Raw genomic sequence first — 13505 nt, 5'->3', positions numbered from 1 at the left:
AATTTGATGATAACCTAAACATTTTGAACCTCGCTGTAGAATCTACCATGACATCAATCCAGGGTAAGGGATAAGGATCTTTCGGGCAGGCTTTATTCAAGTTTGTGAAGTCCACACACATCCGCCACTTCCCTGAGGACTTAGGGACAAGCACCACATTAGAGAGCCAATCAGTATATTGAACTTCAGATTCGTACCCGGCTTCGAATAGCTTGGCGACCTCCTACTCTATAATTTTGTTCTTTTCTGCCCCAAATGACCTCTTCCTTTGCTGGACCGGTCGTGCTGTGGCACCGACATTCAACCTGTGCACGATCACTTCAGGGTTGACGCCTGTAAAGTCTGAGGAGCTCCACGTGAACATGTCTACGTTCCTTCACAAGAATTCAATCATGGCTGTTTCCTTTTCTCCCATGTTTGCCCCAATTCTCGTAGTTCTCCCCTGTTCGCTTTCAACGAGTTGTACGGCCTTACACTCACAACTGGGTTTCATGTGTTCAGCTTCATATGGCCGCGGCTCGGTGTATTCCCCAATCTTTCTTTTCTTCTGAATGGATTCTCCTTTCAACGACAAGTTGTAACATTTTTCGAGCTTCCTTCTGGTCGCAGGCCACCTCTCCTATTCCATTCTCCGTGAGGAATTTTATTTTCATGTGATATGTCGAGATGACTGCTCGAAATAAATTCAGACCTAGTCCGCCCAGAATAACATTATAAGCAAATGGGGTATCCACTACAAAAAATTTTACCATCAGGGTTTTTCGTTTCGGCTCTTCACCCATGGACACCGACAACTCGATCATTCCCAGCGAAGCTACCTCACTCCCTCCAAAACTGACCAGAGGAGTCTTCACAGGTTCCAAATGGGCATTCTCTAGACCCATCTTATCGTCCATGCTCTTGAAAATGATATCTGCAGAGCTCCCGCTATCAACCAGTACTTTATGAACAGTAAAATTCACTATGTCGAGCTTGATGCCCATCGGATCGTTCATGTCTCCACTATCCGCTGGTCTATCTGAACTGTCGAAGGAGATGGCTTCTTCTTCTTCTACTTTCAATACAAACTCCCTTTCTCTGCTCGACCCCAATGTTCGGGCACATCTCTTTCTCGTTCTCTGTGAATCTCCTGCGCTGGACCCTCCAACAATTGTATATGTCACCCCCTTCGTTGGTGCATTGCTTCGGCTAGCGGGGGCCTTATTCGTTCTGGAAGGGCCATGATTTCGATCCCGGCTCCTCGACCTGCTCCTCCTTATTTCAGCTTTGTTGATCTTGCAATTGGCAGGGACCTGATCTCGGAAATACCCCTGTCTCACCAACCTTTCTATCTCATCCTTTAGCTGAAAGAATTCCTCCGTATTGTGTCCCCTTTCACGATGAAATCTGCAATACTTGTTAGAAAATTTTCTTAGAGGGGGTATATCTGGTGTGCCTTGGCGACTTCAAGTTAGTACTAGGCAACAAGACAAGCAATAAAACTAGAAAAGGAAAGTCAATAATACTAAAGCCCTAGTTAACAATCCAAGCTGCTAAGCCCAAATTTAATTAATTCAATTAATTAAATTCTGACTACACTTCTCAAGACATATAATAACCAAATTAAAGACACAATCGTCTTTTATCAAGCCCAAGATACAAACCATTATATGCATGTGATTGTTATGGTTCTTCAAGTCCAAGGACTAAATCCAATACTTTCGAGGCCGAGGGATGCAAGTCATATGTACCAACCAAGCCTCAAAGGATGACACCTTGTGAGCCAGTTCGGTTGAATTGATAACCGTTGTCAACTATCCATTAAACTTGCATAAACATCCTACATTTGTCGTCAATGAAATGCAACACAAACCTAATGGATCCTCAATTTGAAACATTTTAGACCCAACTCTCAAAAGTTGGTTTCATAACTGTCAATCAATACGCAACCCAACTATATAGATTGTACGATTGGTTTGTGGATTTTGTTGCAATTTTAAAGCAATAAAGCATAATAATATAAACAATAAACACATTTCAAATGAATTCTAACTATATTAATTTAATTCAATATTAAATTCAAACAAAATTACTAAATAAATTACGAAAACACCAATCTAATTAATTATCCAGTTACCAATTCTAACAATAACTATGTCAAGAAATTTATTTTCATACAATCCAAGATAAATGAAGTCCTAAAAAGCAACAGATTCAATATTGAAAGTCGAAAATGGACGTGATACACTATTACAATGATACGCTTTACAATAAGCAATATTGTAATTTAGTCATGTAATTATAGATATTTGGCATATTTGTAAGATTTATAATTTGCGATTTGATTCATTAATTTTGTAAATTTTATGATTTGAGGATACATTTTGCGGTTAAATTTGAGGATAAATTTTATTAATTTGAGGATATATTTTGCCAAAAATTTGAAAATTATTGAAAACTACATGTGCAAGTCACAAATATATCCTCAAATTTACATCAGCACATAAATTGCACGTGCTAATTTTCGTCAAATTTAGAAATTTCGAGCAAAAAATGTGTTATAAAATCGCAAAACTTTTACGAAGATAATACATCAAATTATAAGTTTCATTTTTTTAAGGTCCAAAATACCAATTACCTCTAATTATAGGACAAAAAGTTTCAATAGAGCGTTTATAATATGTAATTCAAAATGATGCCATTAATCAAACTTATTATCTGAAAGTAATACAATTTTAATGTAGAATTATTTGATAACTAAACATTTATTCCTTATAAACATTCTGTGTGCGTTTTCAAATATTAGTGCTTAATAATCTCATTTGATAAGCATTATTCCTTTTAAAGAAGTTTATGTGTCATTTCAAAAATAAAAAGTAGAAAATTACAGGCTCAAATATATATTTAAACTTTCGAGAAAAGTATTTACACAATAGAGAAGTCAAAAAATAAAAAAACTAATGAATCATGCACTAGGTTTAGCGAAGTTAATCATTAGAGACTTTCCATGAAGAACGTGGTCTTGCACACCCTACCTAGCCAACTTCGTGCCCTCAATTTCTTTAAAGTGAATAAAGGCGTAATGATGTAAGGGGAGTGAGTTAACACTGATCACTTCTCCATGAGCAGCAAACAGAGATTTTAACTCAAAATCTGTCACTTTTGGTGACAAATTGTAGATCGCAACTTGTTGGATGGATGAATCTCCAGTTGCAAATCATTGACGGTCGGATCGTGGTTTTGTGTAGCTTCGGCCTCTGATTTTACACGTGATGCCATTAAATGGGTCAAGTACAGAAACAAGAAAATAATGGACCGGCGGAGGTTCGCATGTGAATAAAAAACAAATAGAAAGAGATTTGTGTGCGATGGGGATGTGGTGAACTGAGGTTTTGTACGTGTATGAGCGGGGTTGTTACTGCAATATTTTGTTAGATTTGTCTGAATTTAATGAAATTTAGTGGCTCTTGGTTGTATAGTGCAATATTTGGAAATATGATAATTTGTATCCTGAATTAAATTCAAATTATTAATTCCTTCTATTACTTAATAATATTTATTAGATTTGTCCTCTATAAACAATAAGAAATATTAGTATGGCATTACATTATAGGGTTTAATGCAATTTCCGTCCTATGGTATTGTACTTGAGTAAATTATCTCTCTATGAAAAAAAAATCAATTTACCTCCCTATATTTTTTAAAAATAAAGCAATTCACATATGTGTCTAAAGAGATAAATTATTTTATTTTAAAAAATATAAGGAGGTAGTTTGCTATTTCTTTTTACAAGGAATAATTTATTCCTTTTCTATAATAATTACAGGAGGTTGCTTTCAGTTTTTTCTCATTATTACAAACTTTCTTGTGTTTTTAATCTTAAATTGTTCATTTTTCAAGCAATTTTATCTTGAAATTTTTTTAGACACTAAAGCTAATGCTTTCATTTTTGCATACTTAGTGTTCAATTTTTTTTCCTTATCATTATATTTTATATAATCAAACTTTGAAATTTTAAAATTATTTACTAATTGCATGCTATTGATATGATAAAGTTTATATCCTTACATTATGATTGTATTATGATGATTTTATTACTCTTTTTACAATTATTATTACTCTTCTTGTTATATATTGCAAGAGCCGATCAATTCTATGTGATTTACTGCTTAAAAATCTTTCATTGTTTTATTGATTTTATGCAACCTGCCGTTGAAAAATCCTCCTAAAATCTCTTATTATAGCTAAACTCATGTCATGTTTTGAATTCCTGACTAACTTCTAAACTTTTGGTTAACGATGTCTTAGCCTATCACTCATAGGCGATGGGTTCGAATCCCACCAAACAAGTGAGTATTTGACTCACTTTATGTGTTTATTATAATTTATTTTATTATTCTTTGTTATATTAATATATGAATCGAATATCGATATATTGTCAAACTAATAAATTTATTAAAATATTGATGTTATTATGTGATTACCATATATTTATATAATGGATTCATCCCAAAAATTTTCAAAAATATGAATTAATTTTCCATCAATTTTTGCGTTGTTTGACAATTTTTAAATTTCACTAATTGATGGATGGGTTCTTCCTTATAAAGAGATTGGTGTAATTTTAGTTGTTTGGCATTTGGGTCCATTAAGAAATGGAATTTGCAACTTGGCCCATTAGTTTTGCATATTTCATGATTTGAGGACACATTTTGTCATAAAGTTAAAAATTAGCTCCACATGTAAGTCATGGATATGTTATCAAATTTATGCTAGCACATGACTTGCACGTGCTAATTTTTGACAAATTGAGAAATTTCTAGCAAACAACGTGTTAGCAAATCGAAAAATTTACTAGGATAAGTGTAACTTTTTGAAGGTCTAAAACGCCAAACACGTTTAATTATAGGACCAAAAATTTTAATAGACTTTATAATATTCAATTCAAAATGAAGCCACTAATCAAAATTATTATCTAAATTTAACATGATTTTAATCTAGAATTACTTGATAACTAAATATCCAACTTGCTCCACAAATATTTATAAACATTCTGTGCGTGTTTTTAGATATTAGTGCTTAATAATCTCATTTGATATGCAATATTTCTTTTAAAGAAGTTTATTTTCAGACATGGAAAGTAGAAAAAAAATAGAGAAATCAAAAAACTTAAAATTAAAAAATGACCAATCAGTTTAGCGAAGTTAATCATTAGAGTCTTATCGTGAACAACGTGGCCTTGCAGATCCTACCACGCGAACTTCGCGCCCTCGATTTCTTTAAAGTGCACAAAGACGTACTGACTCAAGGGGAATGAGTTAATGCCCATCACTTCTCCACGAGTTGCAGACAGAGATTTTAACTCAGAAACTGTCACTTTTGGTGACAAACTGCCGATCCATAAGTCGTTGAATGGATGAATCTCCCGTTGCAAATGTGTGACGGTCACATCATGGTTCTGTGTAGCTTGCGCCACTGATTTTACATGTGGTTACCATTAAACGGGTGCTTCACACCCAAAACAAAAAGAAGGGAGCTACGTTTGAGTTAAACTTGGAGATGGAAGTCTTCTTTCATTTCTCGACGGTGAAGTAAGACCAAGCTCATGAGCTTATTATCCTAGGTCGGAACAAGTCGATAGGATCCCCTTTGTTACGTCCCCATGTCCCCCCGTGTGGGGACATGGGGGCGAAAAAAGGAAAGAGAGGGATGGGGTTTCTCTCGCTTTTGGCATAGCGGGCTCCCAGTGGGAGGCTCGCACGACGGGCTATTAGCTCAGTGGTAGAGCGCGCCCCTGATAATTGCATCGTACAGAGAACAAGATAAATGATGGTTAGTCGGAGGTTCTAATGTGAATGGAAAGAGAATAGAAATAGTTACTCTAATATTTTGTTGAATTTGTCTGAACTTAATGGCATTTGGTCCTCCTAGTTATACTATGTATTATTTGAAAATATTATGACTTTCACCCTGAATTAAATTAAAGTTCTAAAGTGGTCCTGTTTACTTAATAATATTTATTAGACTTATTCTCTGTAAACACTAAGAAATATTAGTCTAGCTTTACAATAAAGGGTTTAATGCAGTTTACCTTAGGTGCTATTGTAATTTGTCAAATTATCCCTTATGAGAAGAAAATCAAATTACGGCCCTAATTTTTTTTTAAATAGAGCAATGTTTACATTCCTGTCTGAAAAGATAAATTACTTCATTTTAAAAAATATAGGGAAGTATTTTGCTATTTTTTTATAAAGAATAATTTGTTCATTTGCAATTCTATTTACAGTAGGTTGCGTGCATTTTATTTTTCATTACTATATACACTCGTGTGTTATTAATCTTAATTTATTGATTTGTCAAGTAATTTTGTCTTGAGATTTCTTTGGACACTAAAGTTAATACTTTCATTTTTGCGTTACCTTGTGTTCATTTTTTTTTTCTTTTCATTGTATTTTATAAAATCAAACTTTGAAATTTTAAAATTATTTATTAATTCTGTGCTGTTGATATGATAAAGTTTATGTCCTCATTTTATGATTGTATTATGATAATTTTATTACACTTTCTAGTATCAATATAACTCTTATATATTGCAAGACTCAACCAATTTTATGCAATTTACTGCTTAAAATCCTTTATTGTTTGATTGATTTCATGCAATTTGTCCCAGAAAAATCCTCCTAAAATCTCATTATAGCCAAAATCATGTCAAAATTTCAATTCTTGACTAACTTTTAAACTTAATTTATCACTTATAGGCTTCATGAACAAGTGTAGGGTGATGGTTTCAGATCCCATCAGATATGTGAGTAATTCACTCACTTTATATGAGTTTATTATAATCTATTTAAATATTATTCTTTATTATATTCATATATAAATTGAATATCGATATATTGTCTAACTGATGCATTGGCGATCAATTTAGTAAGATATTGATATTATCATATAATTATCATTTCAATATACATACATACATATATATAAAAACAATAGATTCACCTAGAAATTTTCAAGATAGAATTAATTTCCCTTCAATATTAGCATTGTTTGATAATTTTTAAATTTCACTAATTGATGGATTAAAAATGCTAAATGTATAAATAAAGGATGAAATTTAATGCTAATAATTGTACCAAAAATATAGATTTTTTCTTATAAAGAGATTTTGTGTATGCACCGCCCCGAGGATGGTGATGACACGAGTGTGGATGGTTGCATGGGTGCGTTGGATACTGTAGTTTGGATTTGTTTGAATTTAATTGAGTATGGTGCCCTCCAACAATACTATGGATTATATAAAAACAGATTTTGCACGTGCTAATTTTGGACAAATTTAGAAATTTGTATCAAAATTAATGAAGATAATAGATCAAATAGTAAGTTTCATTTTTTGAAGGTCCAAAACACCAAACACCTCTAATTATAGGACCAAAAAATTCAATAGAGCCTCTATAATATTCAAATCAAAATGATGCCACCATTCGACCTTATTATCCAAACGTAACACGATCTTCATCTAGAATTACTTGATAACTAAACATTCAGCTTGGTCCATAAATACTTGTAAACATTCTCTGCGTATTTTAAGATATTAGTGCTTAATAATTTTTATTTGATATGAAATATTTATTTTAAAAAAATATATGTGTCATTTAGACATGGAAAGTAGAGAAAAAGTAGGAAAACAATAAAATAAGAAAATCAATAAATTACTAAACGGTTTAGCGAAGTTAATCATTAAAGGCTTCCCATGAAGAACGTGGCCTTGCAGACCTTGCCTCGCCAACTTCGTGCCCTCAATTTCTTTAAAGTACACAAAGGCGTAGAGATCAAAGGGGAATGAGTTAATGATGATTACTTCTCCCTGAGCGAAAAACGGAGATTTAAACTCACAATCTGTCACTTTTGGTGACAAAATGCCGGTCCACAAGTTGTTGGATGGATGGATCATCCTCTGAGAATCTTTTATGGTGCATCATGGTTCTTTGTAGCTCCAGCTGTTGATTTTATACGTGATGCCATTAAATGGGTCATGTACAGAGAACAAGAAAAATGATAGGTTGTCGGAGGTTGCCTGGCCTATTCTGCATCTTGAGTTGGGGTTAGTTAGGTTTTTAGTTGATTATTCCTTTTTCCGTGCTGTTTTTGGACCTATTTTTAAAGTCGAGCTTCCTTGAGCTCACTATTGAGAATAATTGAATACAATCAATACACAGGAATTTTTGCTCATAACATTCCATGGCTTCAACAAATTTTTCACTACAATTGCAGTTTTCAACATGGTATCAGAACCTTCTTTTGAAGGTCTCTGCATACTTCTCTCATCAATGTACAAACTATGTTTGATTATATTCCTCAATGGCGCCTAGAGGTTCAGAGGCAATGGAAGGGAATGTTGTGGAGACTCAGACTGCTCCGGTGAATCAAAGTGCAATTGTAAACCAAACAACAGTAGATATGACTCTTACTGAAAACACCAAAAAATGCGAGTGGATCAGCCCAAGAATGCGCAAGCGAAAGCGATAATGCGGAAATTTGGAAATAAAAACCAAACATAATAAAATCATAATTCCAAGGGGTGTACCCTTGGAGTTTTCGAGGATTCGATATAGTTAATCACAATACCAATAACTTAAATGGGGCTAATGGTAAAAGAAAAAAAAATGAGAGGCACATAAATCATAAATGAAAAGTTACCTCTTTGATTTGATTTACTTCGAACCTCTTTCGTTTGGTTTGTTCATGCAATGCTTCAACGTAGAGAACCTCTAAAGTTATGTCCATACCACACCAGAGCTGGGATCCCTCAACTCAATTTGCTAGAAAAGAAATTGGAATAAAAAAAACAGCAAGTGTGTATTGGAGAGGGGCGGCTGAGTGGATGTATTAGAGTGTGTCTAGGTTCATCCTATCATCCATAAGGTAATAAAATCCGATATTTCAAATAAAGGATGACTAATATAGCACTTTCCAAAAAGTGAATTTGTTAGTCAATAATTTCCTTTTTTAAGATTTTCCACCAACTTAGTTATGGGCTTGCATTGGCCGATTTTATTAAATAAAATACAAGGCCCAATAATTCTAATTATATCTAATTTAATTAAAGCCAACTTAATTATGTCCATCATATATTTAATCAAATTAAATATATGAGTCCAATAAGTTTTTATTAATAAATAATAAGGGCAAGCCCCATATAAATTAATCTTATTAATTTATTCTTGTTCTCCTCCATCCAATGGACCCCTCTCATTAATAAGTAATTCAATTACTTATGAAATTAATTTCTAATTCATTCGCCGTCCCTTCTTAGTGATTTGTGTTTGACTCTTTAGGTTCACCTTTCAGCTAGACTATGGCTGGTGTTAAACACTATTATTAATTAAATCTAATTTAATTAGTAATTCTCCATCAACCCTTCATCAAGAAAGCCCATCACCATGGGTAGCCGTTTAGCAACCGTCCATGGCACTAGAGACTAGGCGAATATCCATATGAACTTTTAGACTCTCGAGTCCATACGGGTACGGTCCTTCTGTCTCCTATCTGGCGGCCTTAGTCTAGGGCATGGAATTGGGTGTCGGTTCCCATCCTCGACTAGGCGTCTATGCTTAATACTTGAGATCGCGTTACGCCAAATTACTCAACATAGGAACCTCTTTTTCCTATTCGATCAATTAATAGCCGCAATTTTATAGAGCGTAAACGCATCTCCAAGTGCATCGGAGATACCTCTATCACGTTTTGACAGGGGACGAATCGTCTTTTTGGGACGAACTCACCGTTCTCGCTACATGCTTTGACTGTACTGGACAAAGCTTATGATGACCATGTTTGGGACGATCACCTCTCGCACAAATCCAAGATACAATCATCGCATGCACAAGACTGTGTAATTCCTCAAGTCTGAGGACTACTCCTGTACTATCGAAGCAGGGGATTCGAGTCATACCAACCAAGGCTCTGAGGCTTCCATATGACCATCCCCGTGAGTCAGTTCAGTCGATTCGACACCTAGCCAGTCGATCCATTAAGATTGCATAGACGTCCCACATCTGTTGCCGATGAAACACGACACTCATCAAATCAATACGACTCTTAGTGCAAGTCTTCATAGAACACTCACTGCCCATTCTCGAGGTCCTCGACTTGGAACATTTCAGACCCAACCCTAGACAGTTAGTTTCATGACCGCTATCTAATGCGCAATCCAACTGTTGTACGACTGTTAAAGTGCTCTATGGGCTTTGTTGTGATGTTTAAAAGAAATGCAAACAAATGTGTAATGAGCACAACAAATGAAATGTCAATTGTCAATACTCATTTTATTCACTATATAGTGTTATATAAAATTGAGTTACTGGCAGAATAGATTACAAGTGTGCCAATCTAATTGGCTTTCAGGTCACATATTCTAACAATTATAGCTTTATTCATCTGACCATCCTACCTGGATAGCAGCTCTTGCTGCGAAAATGAAGCTGGAATTTATATATATGGAAGCTTGGTCAAACCTGCTGAAGTTTCAGAGGGGTTTAAGAAATGGAATTGTATTCATTCCATGTTGACAACTTGGATCCTAAATTCTATTTCAAAAGATATAGTTGAGGCATTCATGTATGTTAGTTCAACAAGGGATTTATGGATGGAATTAGAAGCTCGATATGGAGAGAGCAATGGTCTATCAATCTATCAATTACAATGTGAGATCAGATTCATCGTGCAAGGAAATATGTCGGTGACAAATTACTATACCAAATTAATGAAATTGTGGGATAAGTAGGCCTGCTTGGCACCAACTCCTAGATGCGCAACTGTTGGACACTACCACTTGTGATGAAAATAAACGTAATAAACTTTCATGAGTTCATTTTAGTTGTAACTCCAGCCTATCTTAGGTAATATCATGTAATAATGACGTTTGGTATAACGGACAAGGCCATTTGTCCAAGAACTCAATGAAGCATATTTCTTCTACTACACTGGTCTCACAGGTTGGTTGTTACCTGTGGATGACGTGCAGGCGACTAGGGGATGTCGGCCAGCACGTAGCGATGATGGAGCGCAACCTTGGGCGCGAGTAGAAGCTAATATGCGGAGTAGAGTGCTTTGATGTGTGGAGTAGAGTGCTTTATCCTTGGAGATGTTGAAAAAGTGCACTCCTCGGCCCTTTGAGTGTTCTACTCTTGGAACAAAAAATTATTTTCTTAAGCCTATTATAAGGGGGACATGATACGGTAAGCCACAGCCGGTCCTCCCCGTGCACGACGGCGGTACATGAGAAGACGTCTGCACTAAATGAGTATCTCTTAGGGGCATGATGGGGGCCTTGAACAGTCGGTTCTAGGCAGCTCGTGAGAGGAGCGCTAGAGTCCCCGAAGGGCTTGAAAACCTGACGGGCAGCGTAGGGCCAGGATGGCCTACGTTGGGCGTCGAGACTGCCGAGAGGCTCCATGTGATGTGCAAGGTTGCCCCGCGGGCTGCGGGATATCTGGGGCAACACCTCTCGTGTTAATGGGTGATCGAGGCAAGAATTAAAAGACCTCGTGATCAACTCATGGAATGCGCTATCGAGTTCTAGCCATCCATGGGGGTCCGTTGGTTAAGGATAGGCAGTCATGGGACGACGCCGCACTTGTGGGCATATTGTGAAGCCAAAGCCGAAAGACAAGAAGGCATGTCCGGCATAGCCGTGCGGGAGAATGGCAAGGTGTCGGCATATTGGTTGGGCCTCGGACTTATGATGCTGTCCTACTCGGGCGAGGCATGCAAGGCGGCCATCTGTTGTGGTGATGGACGACGACGAAGGCGAACGCCTAGGATATACCGAGTGAGTTTGGGCATGAGATAGGTGTTGCGGGTGTAATCGTAGTGCCGCAATGTCGAAGCGGAGCAAGGATGCTCCTTGCCATTGAGCAATGCGTCGACAGGTTCCAAGATTGTGTGCGAGACGCAAAGGCACGGGTGTCAAGAGCCTCAGCGAGCACACAGACTGTCGCGATACTCTGATGTGTGCATAGGCTGGACGATGGTTGGGCATCACCTTTGGGGCCGCACAGGCAAAAAATATATGAGAATTACATTCCGTTGCATTGAAGACGAGCACGCCTGTGACAAGTGGTATAAGAGCCTTGTTGCCTTCACGGGACGAGGTGAATTGCGAGCCTGGAGGATGAGAACTTCCAGTTGAAAGTTGTGCCTATCTGATTGGGCACACGCGTTCTACCTGAAGTAGAGGCGAGTTGGTATCAGTTGAGATCGTTAGTTGGGACAAGATTAGGCCGTTTAACAACGTTTGGTTTTGGGGGACGTCTACTGTGAAGATCATGTTGGGTAGAGTCCTTTGTGCGCGTTTAGGCTGCTATAGAGAGCAAGCGGCTATGGTCCAACTTCATTGTTGTTGGTTGGCAGGTGAGGGAGCGAGCGCAGATGTGTGGGCGAGCTGTCAACCGTAGTGCAGAATTTTCTTTTCCGTAGATTCATATTCGGACTTCAGAATTCACTTGGCTTCCCTGAGTGAGAGGGGGACATGCCGATGCGTCGGGTGAACTGCGAGAGCCATGTTTGTGAATGAGGGTAAAAACCATGTGTGCGGATTGCCGCAAGCCAGGAGGCGGTCTACGCGGTGTGGCCGTTTTGGTGGGAGAGATACCACCTTGAGCTGACAGGGGTGGATGAAGGGCCATCTTCTCAATCTAAAGAACCTTCGTGAGGAGAAGGACGCGCTGAATGTTCAAGAGCCGAAGCACAGTGCACATGAGGTGCGTGAAACGAGCCACACTTAGGTTTGCAAGGAGTGGACGTTGAGACCCTTTTCCTTTGTGGCCAGTTGTCAGTGTGAGCCGTGTGTGGCCGAGTAGAGTTTTGGGATGAAATACTATTGTGGTAGATGAGGGTGTGTTTAGAGGAAGACGACACGCTTCAAAAACCAAGGAGCATAGGCATCCGTTATGTGTGAAAGACAACTTGTCCGGCGCTTGAGTGGGAGCAGCCCACTAAGCTGTGTGTGTTGGGTGCTCATCAGGAGCACGAGTTCGAGCACGATTGTGAACATTCCTCGACGGGATTCTGACACCATAATATGGGCTCTTTGGTCTAAGATTTGCGATGAGGACTATCGTGTGGATATTTGAGTGGAGCAGTAGGCTTCATCGATACCAGGAGCAGCAGGCTCCATTGGCACCATGTGCGGCAGGCAGGTCGGCAAGGATTAGGAGCGGGAGATCCCAACCTTGTTAGTGCGGTCGAGACAGGACTTGTACATCCCATTCCTGTTTGTAATCGTACCGATGCGAGACTGGCGTTTAGAGTTGCTGCCGGATGGGGATTCAGAGATCCTATCCTTGCAGTTTCCGTCAAGCGCTCGGGACGAGACAACGAGATTGTGTTTTGCGGTCCACGAGCGGCGTGGTTCCGGCAGTTGGGCAGGTGGGCCCATGATTTGCGGTTGAGCTAGGAGAAGCTTGGTCGTCAACCAGATTTGGGACAGGCATGTCCTATTTCCGTGGTGGGTTGAGCGGCAA

At 37.9% G+C, this 13505-nt stretch overlaps 1 protein-coding gene across 1 annotated transcript; it reads right to left on the bottom strand.

The window, feature by feature from the left end:
* Nucleotides 1-503: 503 nt before the first annotated feature.
* LOC105160108 (uncharacterized) lies at nucleotides 504-12544 on the bottom strand. Its single transcript, XM_011077374.1, has 2 exons — nucleotides 12486-12544; nucleotides 504-1386 (listed from the first exon to the last, which is right to left on the bottom strand). Exons 1-2 carry the CDS (start codon nucleotides 12542-12544, stop codon nucleotides 504-506), a joined length of 942 nt encoding a protein of 313 aa, XP_011075676.1.
* Nucleotides 12545-13505: the final 961 nt, after the last annotated feature.

The sequence above is a fragment of the Sesamum indicum genome, linkage group LG4, assembly GCF_026168435.1.
Source record: "Sesamum indicum cultivar Baizhima isolate 11 linkage group LG4, ASM2616843v1, whole genome shotgun sequence".
Lineage (NCBI taxonomy): Eukaryota > Viridiplantae > Streptophyta > Magnoliopsida > Lamiales > Pedaliaceae > Sesamum > Sesamum indicum.
The sequence above is the reverse complement of the archived record's forward strand: the minus strand, read 5'-3'. Positions and strand labels throughout refer to the sequence as shown.

Coding starts and splice junctions, on each gene's coding strand:
- LOC105160108 (XM_011077374.1), bottom strand. CDS start 12,544: ATGGCTCTCGCAGTTCACCCGACGCATCGGCATGTCCCCCTCTCACTC. Junction 1,387..12,485: donor CTCTCACTCAGGGAAGCCAA/GTGAATTCTGAA, acceptor CAAGTATTGCAG/ATTTCATCGTGAAAGGGGAC.